Source organism: Podarcis filfolensis (assembly GCF_964270895.1).
Source record: "Podarcis filfolensis genome assembly, chromosome: 11".
Taxonomy (NCBI): Eukaryota; Metazoa; Chordata; class Lepidosauria; order Squamata; family Lacertidae; genus Podarcis; species Podarcis filfolensis.
The window spans coordinates 50,701,916-50,729,820 of record NC_139613.1 but is presented as its reverse complement, the minus strand read 5'-3'; the positions used below and the strand labels follow the sequence as shown (position 1 = coordinate 50,729,820).

The 27,905-nt window shown below is 40.4% G+C and overlaps 1 protein-coding gene and 1 long non-coding RNA gene across 5 annotated transcripts in view; one reads left to right on the top strand and one right to left on the bottom strand.

Annotated features, from left to right (window-relative positions):
- The window catches only part of AUH (AU RNA binding methylglutaconyl-CoA hydratase), a 31,868-nt gene extending 11,496 nt beyond the window's left edge, over positions 1-20,372 (bottom strand). The window contains exons 1-6 of one of the 4 annotated variants that reach the window (XR_014539821.1): positions 20,024-20,333; positions 16,466-16,533; positions 16,296-16,383; positions 13,304-13,390; positions 7,369-7,461; positions 4,911-4,967 (exon numbers count right to left, since the gene is read on the bottom strand). Coding sequence is in view for 3 of the 4 variants with exons in the window: in XM_083577116.1 (XP_083433242.1) it covers positions 4,911-4,967; positions 7,369-7,461; positions 13,304-13,390; positions 16,296-16,383; positions 16,466-16,533; positions 20,024-20,300 (670 nt within the window). In the remaining variant the exon portion in view is untranslated. Of the gene's footprint in view, positions 1-4,910; positions 4,968-7,368; positions 7,462-13,303; positions 13,391-16,295; positions 16,384-16,465; positions 16,952-17,158; positions 18,978-20,023 lie in introns of those variants that run through there. The other 3 variants (XM_083577116.1, XM_083577118.1, XM_083577117.1) reach the window with 3 other exon arrangements.
- Positions 20,373-20,408: 36 nt separating this feature from the next.
- LOC310745049 overlaps positions 20,409-27,905 on the top strand; it is a 36,497-nt gene continuing 29,000 nt past the window's right edge. The window contains exons 1-2 of the long non-coding RNA XR_014539855.1: positions 20,409-20,542; positions 23,916-24,179. This is a non-coding gene — a long non-coding RNA (uncharacterized lncRNA). The remainder of the gene's footprint in view (positions 20,543-23,915; positions 24,180-27,905) is intronic.

The following is a 27,905-nucleotide window of genomic DNA, read 5'->3' as shown; positions in this document are numbered from 1 at the left end:
ATCAATAATTAAGAGAAACACAGAAGCTGGTATTTGGCCCAACAGATACAGGTGCAAATTCTAGTTATTATTAAGCAACAGGCTAGTAAGCCTTCTAAAGAGTCATAGCAGCTTCAATCAAGCACAATCTGATAGTGTATCTGCTGCATGATCTGCAATGATAATGTACAAAAAGTGTGTACTTCCTGCCAACCGCAAACAGAAAAAGGAAGTTACACCCAGTATATAAAGTAACTACTTAGAATAGACAATCCATCAAGATATTGCAGATGAGTACTGTTAATTTTTTAATTTTTTTATAGTGCGACATTACTGAATGGAATAGGAAGGCTATATTTCTTTAAAACAATGCTACTTTATTTTTAGGCCTAAAAGTGCAAGTTTCCAATTGTGGCAAACATTTGTATTGCCTCAGCATGACAATTAGGTTTCCACTAATTCTTAATCCACTAAATAGTCAATTAGGATAAGTACGGAAATAAAAGAAGCAGTGGACATCCAAATCCTCTGCACCATTGCCATTTAGAGGTTGTGGGAATATTACTGTTTAGTTCCATCTCAAGAAACAATGGAGGTGGAGAATAATCTTTTAACTGTAACTGACTCAGCAATTAGTCAAATATTTACCCCAACATCCCTCAACATTCTCACCATTTTAAACTTCTTTCCTTCCTCCCAGAACAGCGCAGGTTGGGGAAACAGGACCAAAAAAGCCCATAATATTCACTTGTGGCTTGGAAACTGGTACCAAGCACACTGCAAACTCCTCTCTCCTTTACATTCCTTTTTTTCCTACAGGGCAGAAAGCACTTTTGCAGGCTAGAACAGTCCCACATTCTTTCAGTTCCTGTAGCACCTCCATGGCAGTTCTCAGGTGGAAGTTCTGATGGACACACTCCCAGCCCAGATTGTGGCAAATCCTTTAGTAAGGTTTGCAATCTTGCAGTCACTGCAGAATTCATACTGACACTGGAAAGTCCTAGAATAGGCAGGTTACAGATTTTTAGGGCAGGGTGGCTAACCTGTGTCCCTCCAGCTGTTGCTGAACCACAATCCTATCACTCCTGAGTATTGGCCATGCTGGCTGGGGCGACAAGTGTTGTAATTCAGCAACAAATGGAAAACCACTGGTTAACTACTCCCCAGCCACTCTGGTCTAAGGGAAGCCTTATGCTTTTATGTATGTAGGAAGATACAGGCGCCTGGGCACTCAGTCTATCGCAAGTCTGGGCTCCACCATGCTAATTTTCACCAAATACATATATGAACAGTTTTTAAGAACCTCAAATTATTCTCCATGAAAGTAAACCTAAATCTAATCCTGACCAGAAGTTAAGGCACATTAAGAAGAAAAGCACAGTAGGGCATACAACTAAAAACAGCTATTCAGAAATAAATCAAAAGTTAAAGCAGTACAAGTTATAATTCAAGTAAAGTGTACAAGTAAGAAATTCATAGCTATGGAATAAACAACATATTGTATTTCTTCTATTCATAGTACCACTATGTCATAGTTGCGATGCCCCCTAGCCTCGGCACCTAAAGCAGTGGAACCAGTACCGCTGCTGTAAATCCACCTCTGAAATGTACCATGCTAATTAATACAATGAGTGGTGAGGAACTCAAGGCAATTCCACAAGGTAGGTTATATTTTGTTCAATACAGTATTGTGTAATTTATGGCTTTCCAACCACTCTTAATACTGCATCTATACGTTTAAAAAAGCATCAAGAACACTTCCCCAAGATAAATACAGTGAGGGGATAAATATTATGCATCACTAACAATAATTTTGCTCTAATCAAGCAGCTAGCTGCTTTTTATAAGCTGCTATAAGAATGATTCTTTCATAAAACACAAATACCCTATGTAGAGTATACAAGGATGGAATATAATCAGCTAACAAGATGACTATTTCCAGAGACGTAGCAATGATGGACTGCAATTAGTAACAGGCCAATGGTTAAATTATTTCTAGGGCACTTGGTGTTATGTTCATGAAATAAGAAGTGGCCTTGCTGCCAGTGCATCATTATTTCTATGACTGTGTATTTTGACCACCAAATAAATCTCATAGCTTGGACCAGCGCCCCAAACCAGTGACCTACTTTCAATGGGGTGGGAAAAGAACGGAAAATCGTCCTATGAGAGTAGATTAGCTGAAAGTCTTCATGTAGCAGAATACTAGCATCCTGTAAGCAGCTGTTGAACCACACACACACAAAAGCTTTCTATTCTAATTGATCACTTAGAAAAAGCTATTTTATACTATTTTCACATTCCAATACACAGCCTCAAAAATCAATGATTCAAATTTTTACTTTTAGGGGCAATAACTTGTTTAAAATATTTTTCTATAATCCAATTTTGGAGTCAAACTAAGCCCATTTTTTTAAAAAAGCACAAAAATTGCTTTACTTTATTAAACTGAGAAAAAGTTTTAGAAAAATAATAATTAAGTCCACTGTTCTCAAGACATCTGTGGGAGTAGCATGGTGAATAATATGAACACAGGCATCTGTCCATAATGACAGATCTGCGAACATTAAGGAATAACATATCATTTAAGAGATGCTGCTGATATAATTCAACCAGAAACAAGTCCTACTAGCTGGTCTTACTTTACTCAAGAAGACATTTATGAGCATACAGATAAGAACACAGCGGTTTGTAAAATGTTTCACTTTACTTTTTACACAATCAAATGTGTACAAATTAACCCTTCTTCAGAGGTAAGGGCTAATGTAGCAAAAGCTTCATAATCAGGTTGTTACAAATATTACCTTGACTTACCAGCAAGCCTCCAAATGTGGTTTCCACCAATTGCTTCCCATCACCCCCACCCCCGCCATCAACTGCCATGTGCATAGGCTTGGGTGGAGTTGGGGCTTGCTTTCATTTGGGAGGTAGAAAAGACTATAAATAGGAACAAATCATTATGTTTCCTACTCCCCCCACCTCAAATCTCAGCAAATGCACATTAAGAGCTTGCCTTTCTCCCAAATCCTCCAGCATGCACAGAGGCTAAATTCTTTCACATTTGGTTTAAGAGTAGTACATGAAGACTTCTGCTGTATCTTACCTACTCTAACCACAGTGCAAGCAAGAGTTTGGAAAAGGAAATACGGTATATACTGCCAGATGTCCTTCTTGCCAGAAGGCCAGAGGCATTTACAGATTAACAGTCTCTCACTTACAAAGTACAACTCATATCTAAAAGCTTTTCTAGATAATGTATTTAATATATTTATATACCACTTTTCTATAAATATATATATACAAAGTGGTTTACAACTTCAGCATATATTGACCCTAGTTCACACATACCAAGTGACAGATCAAAATACTATGCATTAGATTAGGCTTTGAAAACCAGGATTTTAATATTGTTCTCCAATATTCATATTGTGTGTCTGATGCATCAGCTCTAGAAATATTTATCAAGCGAATTACAAAGAGATTCATTTGAATTAAGTCTTATTTTAACTACTTCTTTAAAAAAAAAGGATGTACAAACCACAGTTCTCTGCAATTTACAGAAGCAGAACTAATCCACCTATTTCTATTAACAATGTGCATACTTAGTTTAATTACTTGGAAGCCAGGGTGGCTGTTCAAACATCTGCTTTCTACACTATTAACAATTTCCCTGGAGGCTATTTATTTAAAAGGAAACATAAAATAATTATTACCTAATATTTTAAATTCAAACAAAACCAAATATTCAGCAGACTGGCAAAGCTGAGAAACAACGTTTTATTGCAAAAATAAGCCCTTATATAAATCTCCAATTATGATGCCAGAATCTACAGTTAGTTGGATCTTGCATAGAAATATGCAAACTTCAATTTGATAATACAGATTTTTGTTATTATCTGAAAATGAAAAATTAAGATCTCAAACTCTTGATCGGTTGATAAATGTAAAATGCCACACACTTCAGTTGTAGTAGGGAGAAGAGAAATGTTTCCAAATTTTTCTACATATATATATACATATATATATACATATATATATATAAACAACAGATGCGCAAGCGCTCTCTCTCTATCTCTCTTACATTTAGCCAATAAAACTAAACAGGATTATAACTGACTTAATGCTTCTTCAAGCTATAGTAAGATGACAATAGTCAGTGATTCTATAAAGCAGCTGGCATCACACCTTTAATATTGACAACAATTAGCCACCAGTAATGGACATCAATGCAGCCAAAGGGAATAATAATCAGAAAAACACAGAACTGTGGTAAGTGCTTACATGCCCAGGATTCCACTGATCATCTCTCTCTAGTGAATTTCCATTCTTCACTTCAAAAACTAGTTCTCCTTCCCCCTAAAACTGATTTAAATATAAAGAATTTTCATCTACAACATCTTATGGGAGCAGGTGGTGCTGTGGTCTAAACCACTGAGCCTCTGGGGCTTGCCAATCAGAAGGTTGGCGGTTCGAATCCAAGCAACAGGGATGTTTAAAAAATGTGTGATAAAAACTTAACCTATCCTGGGGCCGAACAGCACGTCCTAAGCATCACTCTCTGGAAATGACCATCTGAGTAGGAACCGGACCACCACAAAGCAGTGCCACCCAGCCCTAACTCAGCCAACTGCTCCAGAAAGATACCCTGGTTGTATCAAAAGCTGCTGAGAGGCAGAGGAAAATTAACAGGGACACATATTCCCTGTGTTTCTCCTAACATAGGTCATCCTACGAGGCGACCAGTTAGTTTCTGTGTGAAATATAAGCTGATTTCTAAAACCTTGCTTAAACACCCCAGAGATAGTTTCGATGTGTTTCAAAGGATATTAAAAGAAATGCATTTTAATTTTTAAAAGGTTTAATTTACCAACAAAACCAAAGACACATATAACAACCGAAACTTATTATATTACTATGAGAAGATTTCATACCTGCACCAGGAATGATAGCTAACTTCGTTTCAACAAGACCCATTTTTGCAGAAGTAGCTTAAAACAAACAAACAAACAGACCAATGTTAGTTCTTATAAAATTTGAATGTGGCTTTAGAAAAAAGAAGCCTATATGAAATAAGCGGTTGATGCACTGAATCTGCTTTTTTTTAAAAAAGTATTTAAATAAGCATTTATATATTTTTATGTATAAAAAATTACAGCGAAGGCACCTGCCTGATATCAATAGGCAGGAACTTCCTAATATGCATACATTACACCACGCTGAAAAAATATGCTTGTAAGTTGGAACCGTCATATGAAATACACCTTTTCTTTTCTTTTTAAACATCAGTGATGTTTCTGTGTGAAAGATGGAGGGCTGCAGAACCAACAGACAGGATGTATTTTGTTCATTAGTCCAGGCTTCTTTAATACAATAACACAGAAAGAGTGCAATCCCATATATACGTACAACTACTCAGGATTGTTTGGACTAGAGAACAATACGTATAGCAAGCTAGAAGGCAGATCTGCTTGACAAGTGAACCAAGTGAAACACATATGACATGGGCAGGATGCAGAAGACTAGCTAACAGGACAGTAATAATCTCCATCATAAGAGAGAAGCATGGTTATGTATTTTGTATCCTATTCAGGATCTGTTAAGAGTTTGCCATAATCTTTTGGAAGCCAGTGTGACATGTTAAAAGTAGGTTAACTTTAAATCCCCACCCAGCTGTAATGATGACTAGGTAGCCTTGAGCAACACATTGCTTCTCAACCTAATCTACTTTCACATTATAGTTGTGAGAAGCGGAGGGGAAGAAATCTCTTTAATAAATAAAACAGTGTGTGAATAAAATGGGACAATCCCACTTATTCTGTGCTCCTTGAGAGGAAGAGTGGGATCCAGATGTGATTCTGGTAATTCTATTACTCTTGAATAGTATAAAAAGGGCAGGATCAGTGATTATATTTTAAAAAGTCAAGAGATACGCCATAATGATTACATTTGTAGTCTTCCCTAATCTGCAAGTTTAGAGCAGTTTGTAGAACTGTCTAAGAACCAAGTATCTCTAATTATTGACTTACAATCAACTAATTATAAAAGGAAACAAAACAAGCCAAAACAATGAAACGTAATACAGGTAACTCACAACTTACACTTATTTAACATATGCACTTGCAGTTTTATGTGCGTTGCCAAAAAAGTACAGTATATATATATATATATATATATATATATATATATATATATATATATTAATGATGCAAAAATGGTATGCCAGGGGGATGGAGAAAGGAACCATTTTTAGCTGGTGAAGCAGGAACAGCTGGCAATGCTGGTGCTGTTTTCATTGTTCTTTCTCCTCTCAGGAATTACAGGGAAACACTAAGAACACTTTCAACTTAATCCTGTGCATGCCTACTCAGAAACAATAATAATAATAATAATAATAAATTTTATTTATATCCCGCCCTCCCCAGCCGAAGCCGGGCTCAGGGCGGCTAACAACAATCAAATAATCAAACAATCAAATAATCCAACATTCTAAAAATATTTCATTATAAAAATTAATTAAAATCAAGTTGATGGCAACCATTAAGCAAAATTCTGTGCAGGTTGCCAGAGGAGGGAGTCAGGCTGCGCCCTGACCAAAGGCCTGGTGGAACAACTCTGTCTTGCAGGCCCTGCAGAAAGATGTCAGGTCCCGCAGGGCCCTAGTCTCTTGTGACAGAGCGTTCCACCAGATTGGAGCCGCAGCGGAGAAGGCCCTGGCTCTAGTTGAGGCCAGCCTAACCTCTCTGAGGCCTGGGACCTTCAGGATGTTTTTATTTGCAGACCGTAGGTTTCTCTGTGGGGCATACCAGGAGAGGCGGTCCCGTAGGTACGAGGGTCCTAGGCCGTATAGGGCTTTAAAGGTTAAAACCAGCACCTTAAACAAGCCCCAGGTAGTTCAATGGAACTTATTCCATGCACAACACTACAGTCTCATTGGGTTTCCCCCCGCAACTAAGTAATATGTGGCAATTCAGGTAGACAACTGCCTGGGAAAGGCTTTCCAGCCAGCATCTTACGCTGAAATGCTATAACCTCTTATATGGGAATTAGTCCAATTGAATTCAGTGGGACTTATTCCCATATAGACATATACAGGATTGCACCATTAAGCCTGCCCCCTTATCCTCTAACTAGCTTGTTACCTACAGTGCCAAAAGTTACCAACCACAGTTAAGTTTATCTACTCCAGATGCTCTCCAAAGAGTAAGAACGTAATGAAAGTGCAACCTTTACCAAAGCGAGAGAAAACCCTAAGCATAAGAACTCTGTCATCTTAGTGTTCAAAATTACGTAAAATTAATTCAGTACTGAAAAAACAAGCTCTCCTTAGTAACAGTTAAACAAACCTCCTACAATATTGAGTGTTAACAGTAAAAAAAGAGAAAGCCGTACCTGCCACTCTTATGTCACAGGCTAAAGCTAATTCTAGGCCGCCACCTAATGCAATGCCATCTATTGCAGCAATAGTTGGTACTGGAAGGTTAGCTGAAAGGTAAAACAACAATTAACAAAACAAAGATAATGAATTATTTGCATAATGCACTTCATTCATCCCCCAAGGCAATTTTTTCGTAACACAAAGTTGATTCAGTGAAAAAATGTTTCTGTAGGCAAATTATGCAGCCTGCTTTTTCTATACAGTATCTCAATTGTAATCTAAACTCTGACCACAAAGACATTCAGAATGCTAACAGCAATGCAACACTGAATGGTAGGATGATTTCAAACTTCAAGGTAAGTGAACGTGCAGTATTCAGTTGACTCTGCTTTTCACCATAATAAGCAACAGCTGCAACTACAGAAGGATGATCAGTTTGTTTCCAGTCTGTGTCAGTTTTGCACATGTTCATTCATAAGTTCATCGCATCCCATTTCAGCATCAAACTGATTTTGTTTAAAAACTGCACAAAATTTGCATTATTTCATGATACACATCTTGGTACTTTTTAAAGAAAAGAACTGTATCATAAAGTTCGGAGAGATGTAAAAACCAAAGGGAAAAAATGTTCCAATCTGCCATATATCCAGGAAGAGTAAATCATGTCAGCTCACTTCAAAATCCAGAACAAACAAAATCCTTGAGCATTCCTATGAAACGGTTGCTGGATCTGTTAATACACTGGTGAGGATGTAAGTGAGAAGTTGCCTACTTGTAATGTAGGAGAGCCTACATAGCCAAATCCCAAGGTTTGCAAAAACAGTTTGTTAATAATGGTCTCTTAAAAATTGAAGTTGGTAAAGCCAGCTACTATTGATTTTATATTGTTACTGGAAAAACCATGACTTTGAGCTGAAAAGAATAACTTCCTTTGCGGTTTAATTTCACAAAAACTTGGGTTTGCTCCTTTAGGTGGGGAAGAGGACAAAACTTAGCTTGTTCAGTAAACTCACAATACATAATCATTTATTTAAAAAAAGATAAATGAATTATATTTTAAATTAGAAGCAGCAGTAAATCAAAGTCATGTCTGGAAAACAGTCCAATGTTCCATGACAGATTTCAATCTGTTAAGTATTTTACAGTGTTAATCCTCATTGATAGAAATATTTCACAAAAGGGAGTATATTCGCAATCCAGTACTACTCACCTTATTTTTTAAGTTAGATACACACACACACACACACACAGAGAGAGAGAGAGAGAGAGAGAGAGAGAGAGACTATTAACAAAGGAATGTTTCTACAGTCACAGCTAGCTGCCTTTACACCTTCAACCACATCCTGTGCATCAGCAGGAGAGGTTAAAACTGATCCAAATAATCAGGAAATTGAAATCTCAAACTGACACTACGTATAGCAAATTTTGCCCTCTGGTTGGGCACAATCATTTAGAGCAGAGATGGCCAAACTTGGCCCTCCAGCTGTTTTGGGACTACAACTCCCATCATCCCTAGCTAATAGGACCAGTGGTCAGGGATGATGGGAATTGTAGTCCCAAAACAGCTGGAGGGCCAAATTTGGCCATCACTGATTTAGAGTACAGTGGTACCTCGGGTTACAGACGCTTCAGGTTACAGACTCCGCTAACCCAGAAATAGTACCTTGGGCTAAGAACTTTACTTCAGAATGAGAACAGAAATCACGCGGTGGTGGCGCGGCGGCAGCGGGAGGCCCCATTAGCTAAAGTGGTACTTCAGGTTAAGAATGGTTTCAGGTTAAGAACAGACCTTCAGAACGAATTAAGTTCTTAACCCGAGGTACCACTGTATATAGAAATGTTAGCCAGTCTATGTGAAGGTAGTTGGAGTCACCCATTACTACAATGTTTCGTTTTGGGGATGCTTCCTTGAATTCATTCTCCCTGAGCATTTTGATCAGAGGCACCGCAACAGCACATTCCCAGTTCTAAATTACTCTTGGGGCTAGGTATGATTTTGCGAGGAGTCTGACCCTTTTGGCTTTTCTAGCTTCTTGGACTCAATGCCCTCTCTGACACACAAAGCTACATACCGTATATACTCGAGTATAAGCCGACTTTTTCAGCACATTTTTTATGTTGAAAAAGCCCCCCTCGGCTTATACCCGATTGAGGTGGGTGGCGGCGGCGAAGGGACAAGCGGCCCCAAAGCGGCCCTTTCTCGCCCCTAGTCCCGCCGCCTGCCTCTCGCAAGGGCAGGCACAGGAGCCGCAGTTGGGAGAGGCGATGCGCTCTTGCGAGCGGCAGAGGCAGCGGCGGTGGTGGAGGGACCAGCAGCCCGAAAGGAGCCCTTTTGGGCTGCTCCTTCCTTCTCCTCTGCCTTTGCTGCTGTCAGCAGAACGAGCAGCCCAAAAGCAGCCCTTTTGGGCTGCTTGTTCTTCCTCCACTGCTGCTGCCACCACCAGGTTTGTGGTGTGGTGAACCAGCTTATACTCGAGTCAATAAGTTTTCCCAGTTTTTTGTGCTAAAATTAGGTGCCTTGGCTTATATTCGGGTCAGCTTATACTCGTGTATATACGGTAATCTCCAGCATGTCCTTCTCTGTCCTTCCTATAGAGTTTATATCAAGAGATAACTGTGTCCCACAGGTTCTCTCAATTTCACCAGTTTTCCATTAAACCCACTACATTAATGCCATTCTCTAAGACCAAGCACTTGCCTTGGCGGCTTCTAGCATTTTGATCTGTGCTGCTCTGGCCCACTTGAATTGCTGTCCTGTGTCCCTGAACTCACAACGCCTAGTTCTCCACCATCCCCGTTTATTTTTCATCATTTTTAACATCCCTAATATTTTAAGGTGTCAATAATTTTCCTTTAAAAACCACATCAAAGTTGATCATGGCTGCTGTTTTGACTTATTTATACTAACTGCAGGACTGATCTGAAGAATTATTTCTCCAGAGGTTCAAATAAGCAATGTTTCCTCACTGGATTTTGTAAACAGAATGATCTATTAATGTTCTGTTTTACCAAGTACTATTAACATTAAGTGCAGACCTGCATCAGTAATGGAAATCTCAATGCAGAAAATGAAAGTGGACAATTAGTCTTGGTGTTCCTGTGCGGCAAAGAACGCATCTCTAATTTTAGCGTAAAAAGCAATACCAAAAATAGCAGGCTTTGATGTTTTCCCCCAGTCTCAGTGTCCAGGATCTATAGTTTCCAGCTCAGTACAAAATGCTTATTTTTATATCAAAGTGATGTTTAGCAAAACACCAGTACTTTAACAAGAAATAAAATCAAGTAGCAATTCAGGGAAAACACAAGACAGCAAACAATTGTAAGATATTGATTGTTGGAAAATGCTTGGATCTTAAGTATTCAAAGGCTGCATTCTGACAATCATATATTGACTTAACAAGCCTAGGTATGAATTAGTCTTCTTGCTATACACCCGGCCCATTCTCCTTTCACACAAGTGAGTAGAACAAGCCAAGATGTTTTCTGGAGTTTTCCATTTTGTCTGAATTAGAAAACAATGTTAACAGCTTCAGATCAAGAATAGTAAATGATAGTTTGAAGTTGGCTTAATATTCTGGTTTGTTCCAAAACAGGAAACTATAGTTTATTGCTTGCTTGCTCCTCTATCAAGAAAGGAGTTTACAGCCAAAAGCCTCGCTCCTATCTCCAGTTATTAAGCAGACATGGTCATCCAAACTCACCCAGTAACTTCCATCATTTATGAACAGTAGAATAGTGGATGCAGACTCAAATTTTTTTTTACATATGAAATCTAACAGCTTACTTTTAATAGCAATTAAACAACAAATACACAATCTAGAGAAGTGATGCATGGACAAGAACCAACTCTGTTGGAGAAAATACATCGTAAAAAGACAACATCCTACTGCAACATTTGAAATATCTTTCCAACAGGAGTGGTATAATTTAGAGTACTAGTGACTAACAATCCTTCATCAAAACCCAAGCTTGTTAGTATACTTTTTAGTACAGTTTAAGGCATAAAGTATTATATTATTATTATTATTATTATTATTATTATTATTATTAAAATTTATATACCACCCTATAGCTGCAGTTCTCAGGGATGTTCACAAGATAAAATTACAATATAAAAACACAAAACACATAATCAAAAATAAACAGAAACAGCCAAAGAACCCCCCAAAACACATAAAAACTATTTTTAAAAAAATAATAATTAAAAAACACAATTAAAAAGCAGTTTAAAAGAATGTATACTGTTACCAAGATTTTCTGGTTTGCTGTCATTTTAAATACACTCCTTAACACCTCATCTCTTAAGCCTTGCTTTGTAAGCAACTGCAAAGCAAGTACTTATGCAGCAGAACAGAGGAAGTGAACAGTGAACTAGCTATCAAACAGGAGGTGAATTTACCTTTGTTCCCTATGGGGCTGTAAGAACTCCAGAAATATGCAAATATATCTACACACAGTCACCATAAGTATATGCTTTTATATGGTCACAGAATAGTCCTGGTGAGAATACTGACAAGAAAGTATTGTCTCTTCCAGTAAGATAATTGCCAGTCAGCAGAATTAGTAAAGCTTTGTGACTACATCCAGAGTTTGCACACGAAACTCCCGAAGAAAGCCTAGGATGCCGTCCCAGGATCTCTCTTCAATTTTAATAATGGAACCTGCCTATACTTTTCTACTATGACCTAAATATCTTTTGGTGGGAAACTCATAGTATCGCAGATTATATTCTATTCCTTTGTCTCAGTCAGCCTTCCTTTTCTACCTACTCTATTTCATACCCTTGTTTGTCCTCTGTAGCTGTTATATTCTCTGGTTTCGTTAGAAACCTAAAGGCAAGACATGGCCTTGTGTTTCCCTTTCAAGCCACATCTCCTTTTCAGCATTTAGAAATTAAACTGTAGTTTTGCAGGACACATCTTGCCTGTGTAGCTCTCATCTGAATGTCTACTGATTTTGCATATGTGCCTCCTAATTCTCAATTGCTGTTACTTCAGGTGAAGTACCAAATTACATTATAAACTGAATCCTTTGTTTATTCTCTTAAGCTTCTGTCCTACACCTTCCTGTGGCCCAAACCCAGAATCATTTACATTTTGAATTTGCCCCTTAGCATCTAGATCTCCCTCATCTCCTGCCAGATTCTTAGCACTTTCCTTTCTCCTTATATGACAACAGTAGTTTTTCCTCTGTGTTTATCTGCCTTCTTTCTTCTCTGCCTAACTAATCTTATAAGCTGTTGTTTCAGGCACCATATTGTGTGTGGCTCTCATCTGTATTTGTACTCACTTTGAATGTACTCACTGCTACATGCAAATAGAGGAACCTCCCTATTACACACTGTAACTCTGGGTGCAAGATCTGAGGAAAAACACTTCTGGAGGTGACATATCCATACATCCATGCATGTGTGTGCATGTGATTGGGCACATGTTAACAACACAACCTGTGAATGTGGACATTCTATTTAGCATCTTACCCCAAAGAGCTAGATGTCTTATTTCAGAAAAATACCTTATTACAGAAGTGCAAGAGATTCCGGAGCAATGGTTTCCCCAATACTGGACAATATTAGAACTTATCCAAATAGTGATGCATTCTCAATTGCTACTATTTCAGGAAGGTGAAATTTTGAATTAGTTTTATACATTTCTTAATGTTTTAGAACTGTACACTCATAAAATAGGATTCAAAAGTAAAAAAGCTAGCATTTAATAATACATTAGTGGTTGTTTTATTAAGGTATACATTTTGAAGGAGTTTTGGGAGTCTGATTTATCCTAAAAGGAAAGACTTCAAAGCTTTATGCATAAACCATTAACTCTCTTATTATGATTTCATAATATCTGGACATAGCATTTCATATAGCATAAAACCTTCAAACCCTGAGACTCGAAACAAACTATTAATAATATACTGTTGTCGACGATCAATGAGATTTTCACTTACCCATTTCATTAATAGTTGCCCTTGCTTTTGAGACAAAAGAGCTTACTTCACTAGAGTGCATTTTGGCTCTTTCTTTAAGGTCAGCACCTGCAAAGGACATTGTCTGGTTACAGTCATATTCAGGTTTTATAGTAGTATCAGCTCAAAGAAACCATAAATGGCATCATTTATACTTTCAGGAAAAGCAACTTGAGCATTTGCAGGAAAACCTATGTGTATGATTAGCTCCTGACAAGATCAGGGGCTCCTGACTCACCTCTTTTTATCAAACAGTGCATATTATGCATGAAAATATTTATATAAATAATTTACTGAGAACTTAACATACATTAGGCACAGAGAGATAAAAGAAAGGAACAGATCTGACACACAAAGGCCTGGTACAGGCATAATAACCCCAATCCCCAAAACATAGCTAGGATATTGAAAACACCTTGAGGTCTCCTTCTGCCAATCATGCAACTCTCACAAGTCAAGTCACTCCTTCCTACGCTTTTGGGAGGTGATAATAATGCAGTTTTGCACCTGAACTAACACTAATCCTGATTAGCATCAAACCAATGAAGTTTGCAACCAAGGAGATCGGGAAAGCTGTCAATGCTGGATCAAGAAAAAGAGATGCGCTCTTGATCATTTAGAGAAGGCCTAAACAAATCTATCCATATGTAACACAATGACAAGGGATGTAAAACAATACCACACTGGACTCAGCAAGTACAACAATTAGAAGGTAATGCCCATACACCCCTTTTATTGCAATTGCCATAACCCTTTTGTGAAGGCAGCTGTCAGGAGGAAGTATGATGAGCTAAAACAGAGGGAGGTAATCTTGGCCCTGCAGTGGCTATCAAACTCCCAACTCTCTTCAGCCAAAATGTTAAATCTCAGGATGGCCGGAGTCATAGTCTAACATCAGGAAAGCCATAAAATCTCAACCCTGGACTAAAAGATTCCTTTTGGTTTCTATAAGGGTGAGTCATGGGCTGTCGCAGGGTGTCATGGAGAGGAGAGTGAGTCATCAAAAAATAAACCAAGATTAGTACCAGGTGGATGCAACTCTTCATGTAGATACCACATAACCCTGAAAAACAACCTCTGACCAGAGGGTTCCAAGCACTATGATATCGAGAGGGGTACATTTGTGGGCAACATATTTTTTAAATCTAAAATATAAATGGTAAAGAACAAGGCCATCCGAAAGTATAAATGAGATATGTGTCCAAGTTACAGAATTTATCCAAGCAACAAAACAGATTTTGTTTCAAATTTCATTTTTTAAAGTTTTCCCTCAGGAAGAGCACTCCCTAACAGCTGTTACAAGCTTCTGTACTTACAATTAGAAAAGGCTTACGGAAATGAACACCAGCTACTGAAGTATTTTTACCTAGTCTAAAAACAAACCACTTGTCCGCATAATGGGAAAAAACATTATGCTTTGTAGACCAAATGCACGTGTACGCATAATTAAGTGTGACTCAAATGTTTCATATAATCATCCCACTCACAGTACTGAAATAGCTAATACATATATTAAAAACCAAAGATGGCAAAAAATCTAATGATGCTTTTCTTCTGTCAAGAGAACATAAAAAGCATGTTTAACAAGTGAAAAATAAAAATAAAATGAAAGGCATGTGTCAGAACTTGAAGAAAAAGTGGCTTTTATCATTTTTCAATAATACATCATATCTACATCAGGAACTTGCAGCAGGCGACGTTTTTTAAAACCAATTTTAAAATTAAAATAAGCTAGCTATTTGTACCATAGCAAACCCACTCCATATGCCCCTTTCACCAAAGCAACAAAACTCAATCCATTTCTTATCTTAGCAATCATCATTACTTCAGTGCTGGCTAATTAGCCTTCAATTAATTAGCTCAAATTAGCCCCCCTCCTATGACCTAAAACTGAGCAGACAATGTAATGAAAGGATTTTAATCAGATGAAAATGAAATTAAATAGAGTATTTATACCTGATATTCACTTATCTCCTCCCCACCTCAATGCGACATGATTTTGTCCAATAGCCCTACAGCTATTACATGATCTGGTGAAGTGTTGACTTTCTGTCCATTTTCAAACTTATTCGGCAACACCACAGCAAACAGATGCCCTTCACCTCCAGTAGATAACAAATGTCCCCAGATGAGCACCTGCACAAACTGCACCCATCTGACACAAAGTGCACTCTGCAAAATGAACCAACCACACAGCCACCTTAGCACTGCCATTTATCAACGACCCATTTGGACACATGGCTTTATCCAAGCCTTCCAGCTTCAAAGAGCTACTAGTATACAATGTCATAGCAGCAACACAGAATACATATCTGAACACAGACTCTCAGCACACTTTCATAACGGCACAATGAACATGGTATTTATAAAGTAATAAAAGTATGCAATCATGTGTTCAGTTCACAATACTTTTCATATGAAAAGTGCAACAGATTTATCAGTATAAACAACTATGAAAATTCTCTCCTCTAACTGGCTAAACTGAAAATAGCAGAGATGGTGTTCAAGAGCATGCATGCATTCTGGCCTTGAATGCTTGATGTCAGGTACTGTGATGAATTTTCTGTATTTATCAATGCTATTGATCTTTAATAACTGTGAATTTTGACCATAAGTAATACTCAATGGGAGCAAACTTGAAAATGTAGTTTATTTAGTATTAATCAATAGAGAAACTGATTAACTTAGCTTAGAATCATTGCAGACCAAATAATATGTGCTCTCAACACACTGCTAAACATACTCAACTATACCACTAACATTTAGAAACACCCCCGTCAAAAAAAGTTCTAAGACCTTCTGTGTCACTGAAAATTATAGCACTTTATTTCTCTAAGGAGTACAGCAGATGTTATATAAATAAATAAAAATCCCAAAAAGGCTGAATTTGCTAAAATAAATTTTGGAGTCTCAGTCATTTCTACTGATTTTGATTATGTATTTCCAAATGGATAATAAAATTACATTTGCATACCAGCACAAAACACCCCAGGAACTTCACTTCGGAATATAACCGTCCGTACTTTTTTGTCACTTTTCAAAGCTTCCATAACTTTTGACATCTGTAGAGAAAAGGTGTGCAAATTGTCAACACTTATTTTCAACACTTCACGTTCATAGAAGACTAAGTATTCATCCACTTACCATTTTTACAAGGTTTTTATTAAGTGCATTTTTTGCATGTGCTCTGTTTAGTCCAAGTACTACAATTCCTATATACAGGAAGAAAAAAATAACTGAAATCAGTAGTGTGCATAAGGTTTATCCCACATTTTTAAAAATGTACCTATGTTATCTACTGACAAAAAGCCAGCCTACTTAGTGTGAATAACTGTTATTTAGCATGAAACATGATTATCTCTCTAGTTGATCTATGTTAGTAATTGCTTGAATTAAATCAGATCCACTAAAACCCATTGATTTCATAGAGTCTACTATGAGTATGATTTTTGAAATTAGTGCACTAAAATATTTGAAAACACTCTTCTTAAGCACCAACAATAGTTTATGTTTGGAAAATTAGTTAACTACTAATTCTTTATCACTACAACAAAGCTACTGTGTACACTAACAACAGAGTTGATAATGTTAAGTCAACAGAAAGCAACAGGCACAGACCATATGCAATACCTTTGTCCATACAAAAAAAATTTTTTCCTGCCAGTAGCACCTTAAAGACCAACTAAGTTAGTTCTTGGTATGAGCTTTCGTGTGCATGCACACGAAAGCTCATACCAAGAACTAACTTAGTTGGTCTTTAAGGTGCTACTGGAAGGAAAAAATTTTTTTTGTTTTGACTATGGCAGACCAACACGGCTACCTATCTGCAACTGGAACCTTTGTCCATGTTATTTTTAAATGCAGAAACATTTCAAATATGGTAACCTGCCTAACCAAAAATAATTACTGTTTTTAAGACACAGTAATATCTGGCAAATTTAAGGGGCAGTTTAAGGAGAGATTATAAATTTGGGCAGTAACAGAAAGAGCTCCTGGGTAGGAGTGGTTGGGTGAGTGCAGTTAGACTGCAAGCTGAAGTACGCTTACTAGAGAGTAAGTCTCATTGAACTCAGTGAACTTCTAAGTAAACATGTTTAGGATCACACTGTTAATAGATAGGATTCTAGCGTTTTCCTTTTCCTCCCCTCCTCTCATGCATTTCTTTGGGCTTTCTAGATAAAAAACTATGGTTATATTAAACACATATTAGCCAAGCTACTGGGCTATGAATCTAAAAATGCATAAAAAACTATTCATCCATATAAAATTTCAGTATGTGAAGTTTTAGTTACAGAAGATTGTAATAGGCACTATTTCACTAGCCCTAGGGGTTTTCCTAGGGACAAAGTCTACAAACTACATCACTGCATTTTATGTGGTGGGTTTGATGGGGTCACATAGATTTACTCCTATATATGCACTGTGCACTTGAGTCCTTTTATTCCATATGAATACAGAAGAACACTGTCCCAAACAGCAGAATCAAAACTCCCCCACATTTTAGAATCAAACAACTATTCAACCAATACTGTGCCTACAATGTATGTTTTCCTCTCAGTAGCTAATACCGCTGGACACAAGTTGCATTAGAATTTAAACTTTCCTCTACTTTATGTACTTTGGTTCCAATCCTCCCACCTACTTTTAGCAGAAGAAAAATGCATCAGGAATGGTCAAGCCTCTAAGAAGAAAGTCAAAAGGTATAGGAATGTTTAATCATGCCTTGAGTTCAGAATCCTCAACTGCCTCAGTCACTGCAGCAATAAAAGTACTGAAGTGGCAGAAGACAGTACATTATGTCATATGAACGGAACTGAAATCAGGCTGTGGCATGTTAAAAGAACATCACTAGGAAATTGTGATTCTCACTAACTTTAATTTCCTTCCAGTTGTCCAAGGTGCTCAAGCAGGCATACATAATTGTGTATTTGACAACCCTGCGAGGTAGATTAGGCTGGGAGATACTGATGGGCTCAAAGCCACCCAGTGAACCTCAAGTGCAGTCAGGGAGGGAGCTGAATGCAATCTTCCAAATTGTCATTCAACAATCCATCCCACATTGGCTTGGAGAAGTGATGGCAGTTCCTCACCCTTTATTACGAGTTGTCCCACAAGTGGCCAGATTACGCTTTCAGATTTTAATACAGTATTGAATTGAAAATTTGAAGCACAAGCCTACTGATATTTACTCAGAATTACATCCCATTGAGTTCAAGCTGCTTCCTCCCAAGGTGTGCGCCATATTACAGCTTTAATGTGCAAAATACAGAACTACTGTATTCTATAGAATTAGGTAAAAGATAAAGGTAAAGGACCCCTGGATGGTTAAGTCCAGCCAAAGGCGACTATGGGGTTGCGGCACTCATCTCGCTTTCAGGCCAAGGGAACGGACGTTTGTCCACAGCTTTCCGGGTCATGTGGCCAGAATGACTAAACCACTTCTGGCGCAATGGGACACCGTGATGGAAACCCGAGCACACGGAAATGCCATTTACCTTCCCACTGCAGTAGTACCTATTTATCTACTTGCACTCGTGTGCTTTCGAACTGCCAGGTTGACAGGACTGCCTAAAACAGTGTTTCCCAAACCTGGGTCTCCAGCTGTTTTTTTGGACTACAATTCCCATCATCCCTGACCACTGGTCCTGATAATTAGGGATAGTTATAGTCCAAAATAGGTGGAGACCCAGGTTTGGGAAACAGTGGTCTAGATCAGGATCCCTCAACCTCGGCCCTCCAGATGTTTTTGGCCTACAACTCCCATGATCCCTAGCTAGCAGGACCAGTGGTCAGGGATGATGGGAACTGGAGGACCGAGGTTGAGGAAGCCTGGTCTAGATCTAGCAGCAGTCCAAATGAGAATCTAATGCTATCGCTGTGGGTTAAACCACATAGCCCAGGACTTGCCGATCAGAAGGTCGTCAGTTCAAATCCCCGTGACGGGTTGAGCTCCCGTTGCTCGGTTCATGCTCCTGCCAACCTAGCAGTTTGAAGTAGAATAAATAGTGTAAGTAGATAAATAGGTACCGCTCCAGCGGGAAGGTAAACAGCGTTTCCGTGCGCGGCTCTGGTTCGCCAGAAGCGGCTTAGTCATGCTGGCCACATGACCCGGAAACTGTATGCCGGCTCCCTCGGCCAGTAAAGCGAAACGAGCACCGCAATCCCAGAGTCGGCCACGACTGGACCTAATGGTCAGGGGTCCCTTTACCTTTACCTAATAGTGACTCCAAATAAGGTGCAACTAGCATCTTGAACTTATATCCTGCCCTGGGCTCGTGCCTATGTGTACGTGGGAACTAGATAACTAAGAAATGAAAATAAAATGAAATGAAACAAGCCCCTTCGAACACAACGACAGAATTCAGCATCCACTTGAACTTATTTGGGGGAGAGATGGGGGAACTGAGCTGCGCATGAGCAGTGGAGATGAACCGGCACGCACGTCGCTGCTCCCGTCCCCCCCTCCCCATTTAAAGGGCCAGCCGCCCAACGTCATCATCTCTAATTTGACAAGCCGGTTGGCGCCTCAGGAGGAATTTCCGCAGCCGGCGAGCGGGCAGAGCTCAACGGAGCCCGAGGGAAAGAGAAGCGCCACTCCGTTACGTTCACACACGCTTCCTTCCTTCCCGGAGCGTCAGGATTCCTTGACACGTGCCGACGAGGATCCAGCCCCTCACCCCCCCCCCACCCCGTCATAGTCACCTTTGTGCTCGTCGTCCAAGTAGCGCACCCGCAGCTCCTCCTCGCCGCCCGCTTTCGCCTCAGAACTGTAGCCTCTCGCGGCCGAGGGCGGCAAGGCCGCGAAACCCCTCAGAGGCCGCGAGGGAGAGCAAGAAGACGACGACGAGGAGGAGGAAGCGGACGGCGAGGAGGAGAAGGAAGACGAAGCGGCGGTCGCCACCGCGGCCAGACCCGCTCGGCGACGCTGCAGGAGGCTGAGCGCCGCCGCCGTCGCCGCCGCCGCCACAGTCGCCGCCATGTTGCCTTGTTTACAAGCGCGCGCCGGGCAGCGGCGGCGGCGGCCTCCTCTCCGGCCTTCCCATTGGTAGCGCGCTCGCCACGTGGCCTCCTCGCGACGGCACGTGATTCCCCCCACCACCACCGGAGCGCGCGAAGTCAGAACGTTCCGTCGTCTCTGCTCCGTTAACCGTCGTCTCCTCAGCGCTTCCCGCCAAGAAACGGCGACCTTAAGTTAGCCAGGGCTTAGGGGGCCTTCCTCAGGTAGCTTAATCGGTCGCGGGGTTGTTTGTTCGTTTTTATCTACGTCAGCCGACGCGGTACGGTTTTGGTAGGACTCGCCTAAACTCCCCTTTTCCCCCCCAAAAAAAAGTCCCTTCCATGGTCAGTTAAAGGGAGGTGGGGCGGGAATGGGGCCGCGGAAGGTGAGGCTCTGGTCTTGTCGGGATAGCTGCTGACTCCACATCCTTCCCCCAAACTGGAAGCGTAGGAACCAAGGTGCCATCGGCTCCAGTAACAACAACAATAATAATAATACCACCAATAATAATAATTTTATTATTTGTATACTGCCCATCTGACTGGGTTGCTCCAGCAATAATAATAATAATAATAATAATAATAATAGGAGCCAAGGTCCCATCGGCTCTAACAACAACAATTTTATTACGTACGTGTATGCTGCCCATCTGACTGGGTTGTCCCAGCCATCATCATCATAACAACAATAATAACCATTTTATTACAGTGGTACCTCGGGTTACATACGCTTCAGGTTACAGACTCCGCTAACCCAGAAATAGTACCTCGGGTTAAGAACTTTGCTTCAGGATGAGAACAGAAATCGTGCTCCGGCGGCGTGTCAGCAGGAGGCCCCATTAGCTAAAGTGGTGCTTCAGGTTAAGAACAGTTTCAGGTTGAGTACGGACATCCAGAACGAATTAACTACCTAACCCGAGGTACCACTGTACTTGTATGCTACCCATCTGACTGGGTTGCCCCAGCCATCATCATCATCATCATCATCATAACAATTTTATTACTTGTATGCAGACTCCACATCCTTCCCCAAAACTGGAAGCGTAGGAGCCAAGGTCCCATTGGCAATAATAATAATAATAATAATAATAATAATAATAATAATAATAATTTTATTACTTATATGCTGACTCCACATCCTTCCCCAAAACTGGAAGTGTAGGAGCCAAGGTCCCATCAGCTATAATAATAATAATAATAATAATAATAATAATAATAATAATTTATTACTTGTATGCTGCCCATATGACTGGGTTGCCCCAGCCACTCTGATACGGCTCCCAACAGAATATTAAAAAAAATAGGTTGGGGCCAGTCCCCCCAAAGCTGATGGGCATTGCCATTCAAACGGTGCATGCACACTGCACTATGGGATTGATTGTGTGGGGCTGGGCTTACTTGCCCCCCCCCCCCATATTTTATTCAAGTTGGCACCCCGACTGGAAGATATTCTTCCTAATCTCAGGCATAAAGAAGGAGGGCTTTGGGCATTCCTCAGGTAGCTTAATCAGTCGTGGTTTTGTTTGTTTTTACCACATCAACTGACGCAATACAGTTTTTGTATGACTCGCCCAAACTCCCCTTTTCCAGAAAAAAAAGCCCCTTCCATAGTCAGTTAAGAAAAAATAAATAAAATGGGGAGGTGGGAGGTGAGCCTCTCTTCCTGTTGGAATAGCTGCTGACTCCACATCCTTCCCCAAAACTGGAAGCGTAGGAGCCAAGCTCCCATCGGCAATAATAATAATAATAATAATAATGTTCCCACTTGTATACTGCCGATCTGACTGGGTTGCCCCAGCTGCTCTGGGCGGCTCCCAACAGAATATTAAAAAAATAGGTCAGGGGACTGGGCATTCAAGTTGATGGGCATTCAAATGGTGTGTGCATGCTGCATCACGTGATTGATTGTGTGGGGCTGGGCTTACCTGCCCCCCATACTTTATTCAAATTGGCACCCCAACTGGAAGATATTCTTCCTAATTTCAGGCATAAAGAAGGAGGGCTTTGGGGCCTTCATCAGGTAGCTTAATCAGTTGGGTTTGTTCAAGTCAGCGGGGTTTCTCTGTGGTTCCTCTTCAGCTGTTTTGGGACTACAACTCCCCATCATCCCTAGCTAGCAGGACCAGTAGTCAGGGATGATGGGAATTGTAGTCCTAAAGCAGCAAGTTTAGGAAACCCTAACGTATTACCATTTTGGCATGACTTGCCCAAACTTTCCCTTTTTGTAAAAGCCCCTTCCATGGTAAAAAAAATAAAAAGAGGGTGTGAGAGGTGAGCAATAAAAGATTTGGCCTCTTCCTGTCAGGATAGTACAAGACTGACTCAATATCCTTCCCCCCAAACTGGAAAATATTCTTCCTAATCTCAGGCATAAGAAGGAGACTGATTATGATTTGTTTGGTCTGGTGTATAGTTTGGTCTGCCCCCTCTTTTCTTCCCAACCCTATACTGCATATAACACCAATGTCTCACAACAAATGTAATTGAAGAACCTGAAGAAAGAAACAATGCATGTGCTTTTGAAAAGAGGGAATTATTATTTTTTTAAAAAAAGAAAAGGAGTGTGTGGCAGCCCCCAGTATTTAGAGAGTCCCTATCCCTATTACATCGTTAAAACCAGAACATAATCCCATGAAACTAGAAAAGAGCAAAATATCAATGTTTGGTCCAGATCCTAGGTACTGCACCCTCACTAAAGGAGACTATGGATGATTCACTAAATGATTGTAGGATGATGTGTGTACCTGAGCTTATGGCTTAAATTCTCTTTATCTTATATACTGCTTTATTACAAAAATGATGACTAGACTACTGATCCTAAACTGAATAGGTAGTTGCCCATCCACCCCCTCCAGAACCCACTGCTCTCAACTGACTCTCAACTGCCTCACATTCAAACTCCCTTTCAAATCCGCATCCATTCATCACTCACCACCAGAATTACACACTCTTATTTTTCCCCTCCCTCCCCCTTTAACATTCCCATAATAATTCTGATATAATTAGCTTAATAACCCTATTACATTCAATATTTTATACATGTTACTCCATATAACCATACTGTTAGAAGCACTTGAGCTTCCCACTCTTGTTTCCTAGGAAATGGGGGTGAGCAAACTGCAGGTTCTCCATCCTTGTTTTAAAAACCAGATGTCTTCCCCCAAATGATCCTGGGAATTGTAGTTTGTTAGGGGTTCTGGGGATTGTAGGTCTATGAGAAGGAAGCCACAATGGCACGAATCATTTCGGGGGAAGTCATGCTTTAAAGGTGCATTGGATGCTCTTTAGAACATAGCATCATAGAATTGTAGAGTTGGAAGGGATCCCAAGGGTCATCTAGTCCAACCCCCTGCGATGAAGGAATCTCAACTAGATGACCCATGGCCAATGGCCATCCAAGCACTTCTTAAAAACCTGCAAGGAAGGAGAGTCACTGCTTCAGGCCCTATGGCCCTCTGGAGCAGGAGAAAACAAGCTTGCTCCATGCGACGGCCCTTAGGCATTAGTTATTGCAAGGGCTGCATGGTGTGGATCTAATATCAGTGTTATGAGAGTATAAGCAACACATTTCTCTCTCCCCTTTCTCCACACTCTGCAGAATTGCAATGGTCATCAGAAGGCTGGAGTTTGGAGCCCAACCAGGGCGGGCTGTGGGCAGTATCCTTGCATTGACTAGATGACCCTTGGGATCCCTTCCAACCCTGCCATGCTATGATATCAAGCAGCTAAAGGAACAAAAAGATGCTTCTGAAACATTTGGAAATCATAGGAACACTCTCCTTGCCAGTGGCTTCTAGCCAGAGCTTGCATCTTCCTTAGGAGAGAGGCAGGCCAGAACAAGGGGGAAAGGCTCAGAGTTCAGGTAGGTGGAAATGCCAGTTGAGTGCCCTATACTATAGGAATGCTTCCTTCCTGTGTCTCCCACCCTCATGCGCCAGACTGGTGCTAGCATTGCTGGCCAGGTGCCTGCTGGTTCCTCCATTTTCTTTGCAGGGAGGGAGCCTTTCCCCAACATATACTTTGTTCTGGCAAATCCCTGGAAAGACGTGATAACCCTCAGGTACTGGGGCAGAGGGAAGGAAAGGGTCCTTGTGAAACACATTTGGGGAGTGTATGGCTTCCAGCAAGTGCTTTTCAGAAGCATTGTTCTCTCCAACAGGGAAGGCTGAGCATAGCCATTGCGGCTAGTTGCCTTTGCTAGGTCTCTATGCAATTGTCTAGCCCTCTTTGAAAGCCATCCCATCCAAGATGCTCTTGTGGTGCATCTGATTCTCCTATGCTTCCTTGCTCCTGCAAGGAGATGACTATTGTGAGATCCTTTGGTTAACATCTGTCTGGGCTAGAAAATGTTAAAGAATCAGAGGACTAGTAAGGTTCCCTTGAAGCACAACTGATCAAAGGCAGGCAGATCTGTTAGCATCTTGATAAAGATGCTCAAATGTCAAAGGATGCTATCATACCCCTCAAGTCTCTCCGAAAAGCTCCCAAGCTGATGGAGAAGAGAGCAGTTAAGTGGTCAATGGGGCTCCAGGTTGCTCTTTATGGATCCCACCACAGCCCTTCCAAGTTGCCAAAGAAATCAATGTCACAACAGTTTTTTCCTCGCACCTCCTCCCCATGATCCCTTCTCAGACATATGCTGTGTCTGAACCAGCAGATTCCACCAAACCAAGTAATCGAGGACCCAATCAGAAAAGGAGTGTGTGCAGTCATACCAGAAATAAGCAAAATAACTAAACAGGTATGAGAAGTCACCCCAGAACTGGCCCTACTGAACACCTTCCAAGATAACAATGCCAATTCACACTAGAAAGAGCTCTTAACCCACCAACAGCATTCGATTGAATATGCCTAACTTAACCCGACAACCCCCCTCAAACAAATACCACTGCAGCCAGCCAAAGATGATCAGCCACACCCTAGGCCACCCCAACCTCTCTCCCCACCAAGGAAACATAACAAGCAAATACTGTAGAAAGAGAACTTCCCCAAGTGATGCTGACAGAAAAACCCCAAGCATACACTAAATAAAAGAACTTGAGCTTTTGCCACCCCAGTCCCTCTCTCCTGTCCCGTCCCCCCCCCCCGCCGCCCCCTGAGCAGAGATTATTGCTTTTCAGGACTGAGACATGCATTGCAAAAATGTTCTTCTGTGTTTTGCTGTGTTGAGGCTCCAATGAAACAATAGTTTCTTTTCTGTTGGTTGGACTGCTTTGTTCCTTGACAGAAAAAAGGTGGTTGGGATAAAAAGAGGGGTTTTTTATTGTTTTTTGAAGGGAGAAAAAATGCATGAAACTAGATGCAAATGCTCCTCACATTTTAAAATTTTTGGGTGTTGGTTTAGTTATTTTGGCAATGGATGTGTAGGTGTAAACAATGTATGAATTCAAAAAGTTATGTCATGTATGAAGTCAGTCTTGTCTGGAAATCATACATGGGTCCTCTTGCATAGAAGCACTTTCCCTGACCATAGATGTGCAGAGGATAATTGATGTTTTTAGCAAGGCAACAATGACACTGTGCACATGTGTAATGGCACCCTTTCCTATGTAAGAAACAAAGTTGTGAATTTCCATGGGGCTGCCTACTACTTCAACTTTATTTGCACTTTTCTTTGGTGTTGGAAAATGTTTAATTGCAGCTAAGCATGTGCAGTTTAAAATATTCATTGCTCATAATGTTACAGTATGACAGTATGCAAGTAAATTAATGCATAATGTATATAATTTACAGCACAATCCTATACACATCTTCTCAGAAGTAAGTCCTATTGGGTTCAATGCAGTTTACTCCCGAGTAAGTGGGATTACAGCTGTAACATATAAAGTATTCATACAATCAATTAATAAAACATATTTTTGTGTATACTGAATATTCTTGATAATACTGTACACACTGTGAATAATACATTTCTTTGTCAGAGAATAATCCCCTACAGAAGCCTGCTGTATGTTGCTGTTTTTAGTGTCACATTGCAGCTTTCAAAATGCCCAGCAACTCCTCCTGTCGCACTGGCATTTCAAGTATGAGTCAGAAGATTTGGATGAAAGCAGAGTTTTCCATATACAGAACTCCTTCATTGTTCACTGTGGTTTATTTCATCCCACTCATTTAAAAGCCAGTATGGGGGGGTCATTTTGTTGTAAATATTTTCTGAAGTCATAGAAATTAATTTTAAAACATTATTGAAACTGCCTGCATCTGATGAAAGAGGGTATTTATTACCCAGCAAGGAGACATTGAGTAGCTGTTAAGTCACAGGGCTACAGTCACAGGGAATGTTTTGCTGGTGAATTATATAGCTGTCATGCATCTACCAAAGGAAAGAGCCTGGTTTGTTGGCATCCATCTGTCTTGGGACACTCATATTCCAACTTCCGTTTACCTTTTTTACCACTCACTCTCTGTGTTAAGTTGAGATAGGAATTTGGAAATATATTGGGTACTGAGCATTTGAACTCCTGCACAGCTGAGTGTCCTCAATTTGTGGATTAGGTGGTTATTGGAAGAGGAGGAAGAATTTTGATTTGTTAGGCCCTTGGAATGTTTGGGGGCAAGCCAGACCTATACACGAGGGCCAGGGTCTACCTGAACTTAGAATAAAAAAGGTGGCAGGAACACCTTATAACATGATTACAAAGAGAACATTGTCAAAAGCTGAGGAATGTCTGGTTTGGAACATAACTTCCACAGAAGAGGGTGGAAAAGTTTTATGTTCATTCAGTTGAGTGAAATTAGGTATTGAGACTGCTGGGGCATGTGATAGCAATTGGCAGTTAAAACACATGTGCCAAAGATATTTGGCGAGAGACACCATGTATAAGGTGTTTGTTCTCGCTACAAACCTCTGTGCCAAGATGAGCAAGGTTTCTACAGCCCTGCATTATCCAGGAGGTTAACCATGTTAGTCTGTTGCAACAAAAAAATTAAAAAGCTTGGTTTTGAGGTGCTCTAAAGACTTAACAAATTACTCCAGCATAAACCTTTGTGAATTTCAGTCCACTAATCAAATGCATATGATAAAGTGGGCTGTAGTCCATGGAAGTTTGGGGACTTTCTGTGTGCTACCTCTTGTACAGATCCCAACAGTGGGATTTTTGCTCACTCACATATTCAGTGGACAGAACAGGGAGTCCCATACTGGCAGAGCAACAAGGGCACTGGAAACCAATGGAGGTCAGCACTACTGAGTGTTGGAACACTTCCAGCCAATCCCCAAAAAACCCTCAGCCCAGTGCAAAGAAGGTTTGGACCGCAGCCTAAAGAATGAAGTCATATCAAATAAACACAACAAGCATAATCAGCTACATAATAATGACCCGCAGACTCAAGAATCTGTCATATATTAGATCTGTTTTCCCTACAGCAAAAGGTTGTGATGCACAGGCTGGGGGGGGGTATGTATCCCAGTGAAACATGCTACTAAGAGAGACATTTTGATGTGTTCAGTGAGGCACAGAATGAGGCACTAGTGCAGGTGGTACTAGTGATGATAAACAGTTGCACCAGAATCAAGAAAGACCAGGAGATTCCTATGAGAGGGGGACCTCCCCTGTAATGGACTTTGGGAACAACAGAAGATGAGGAA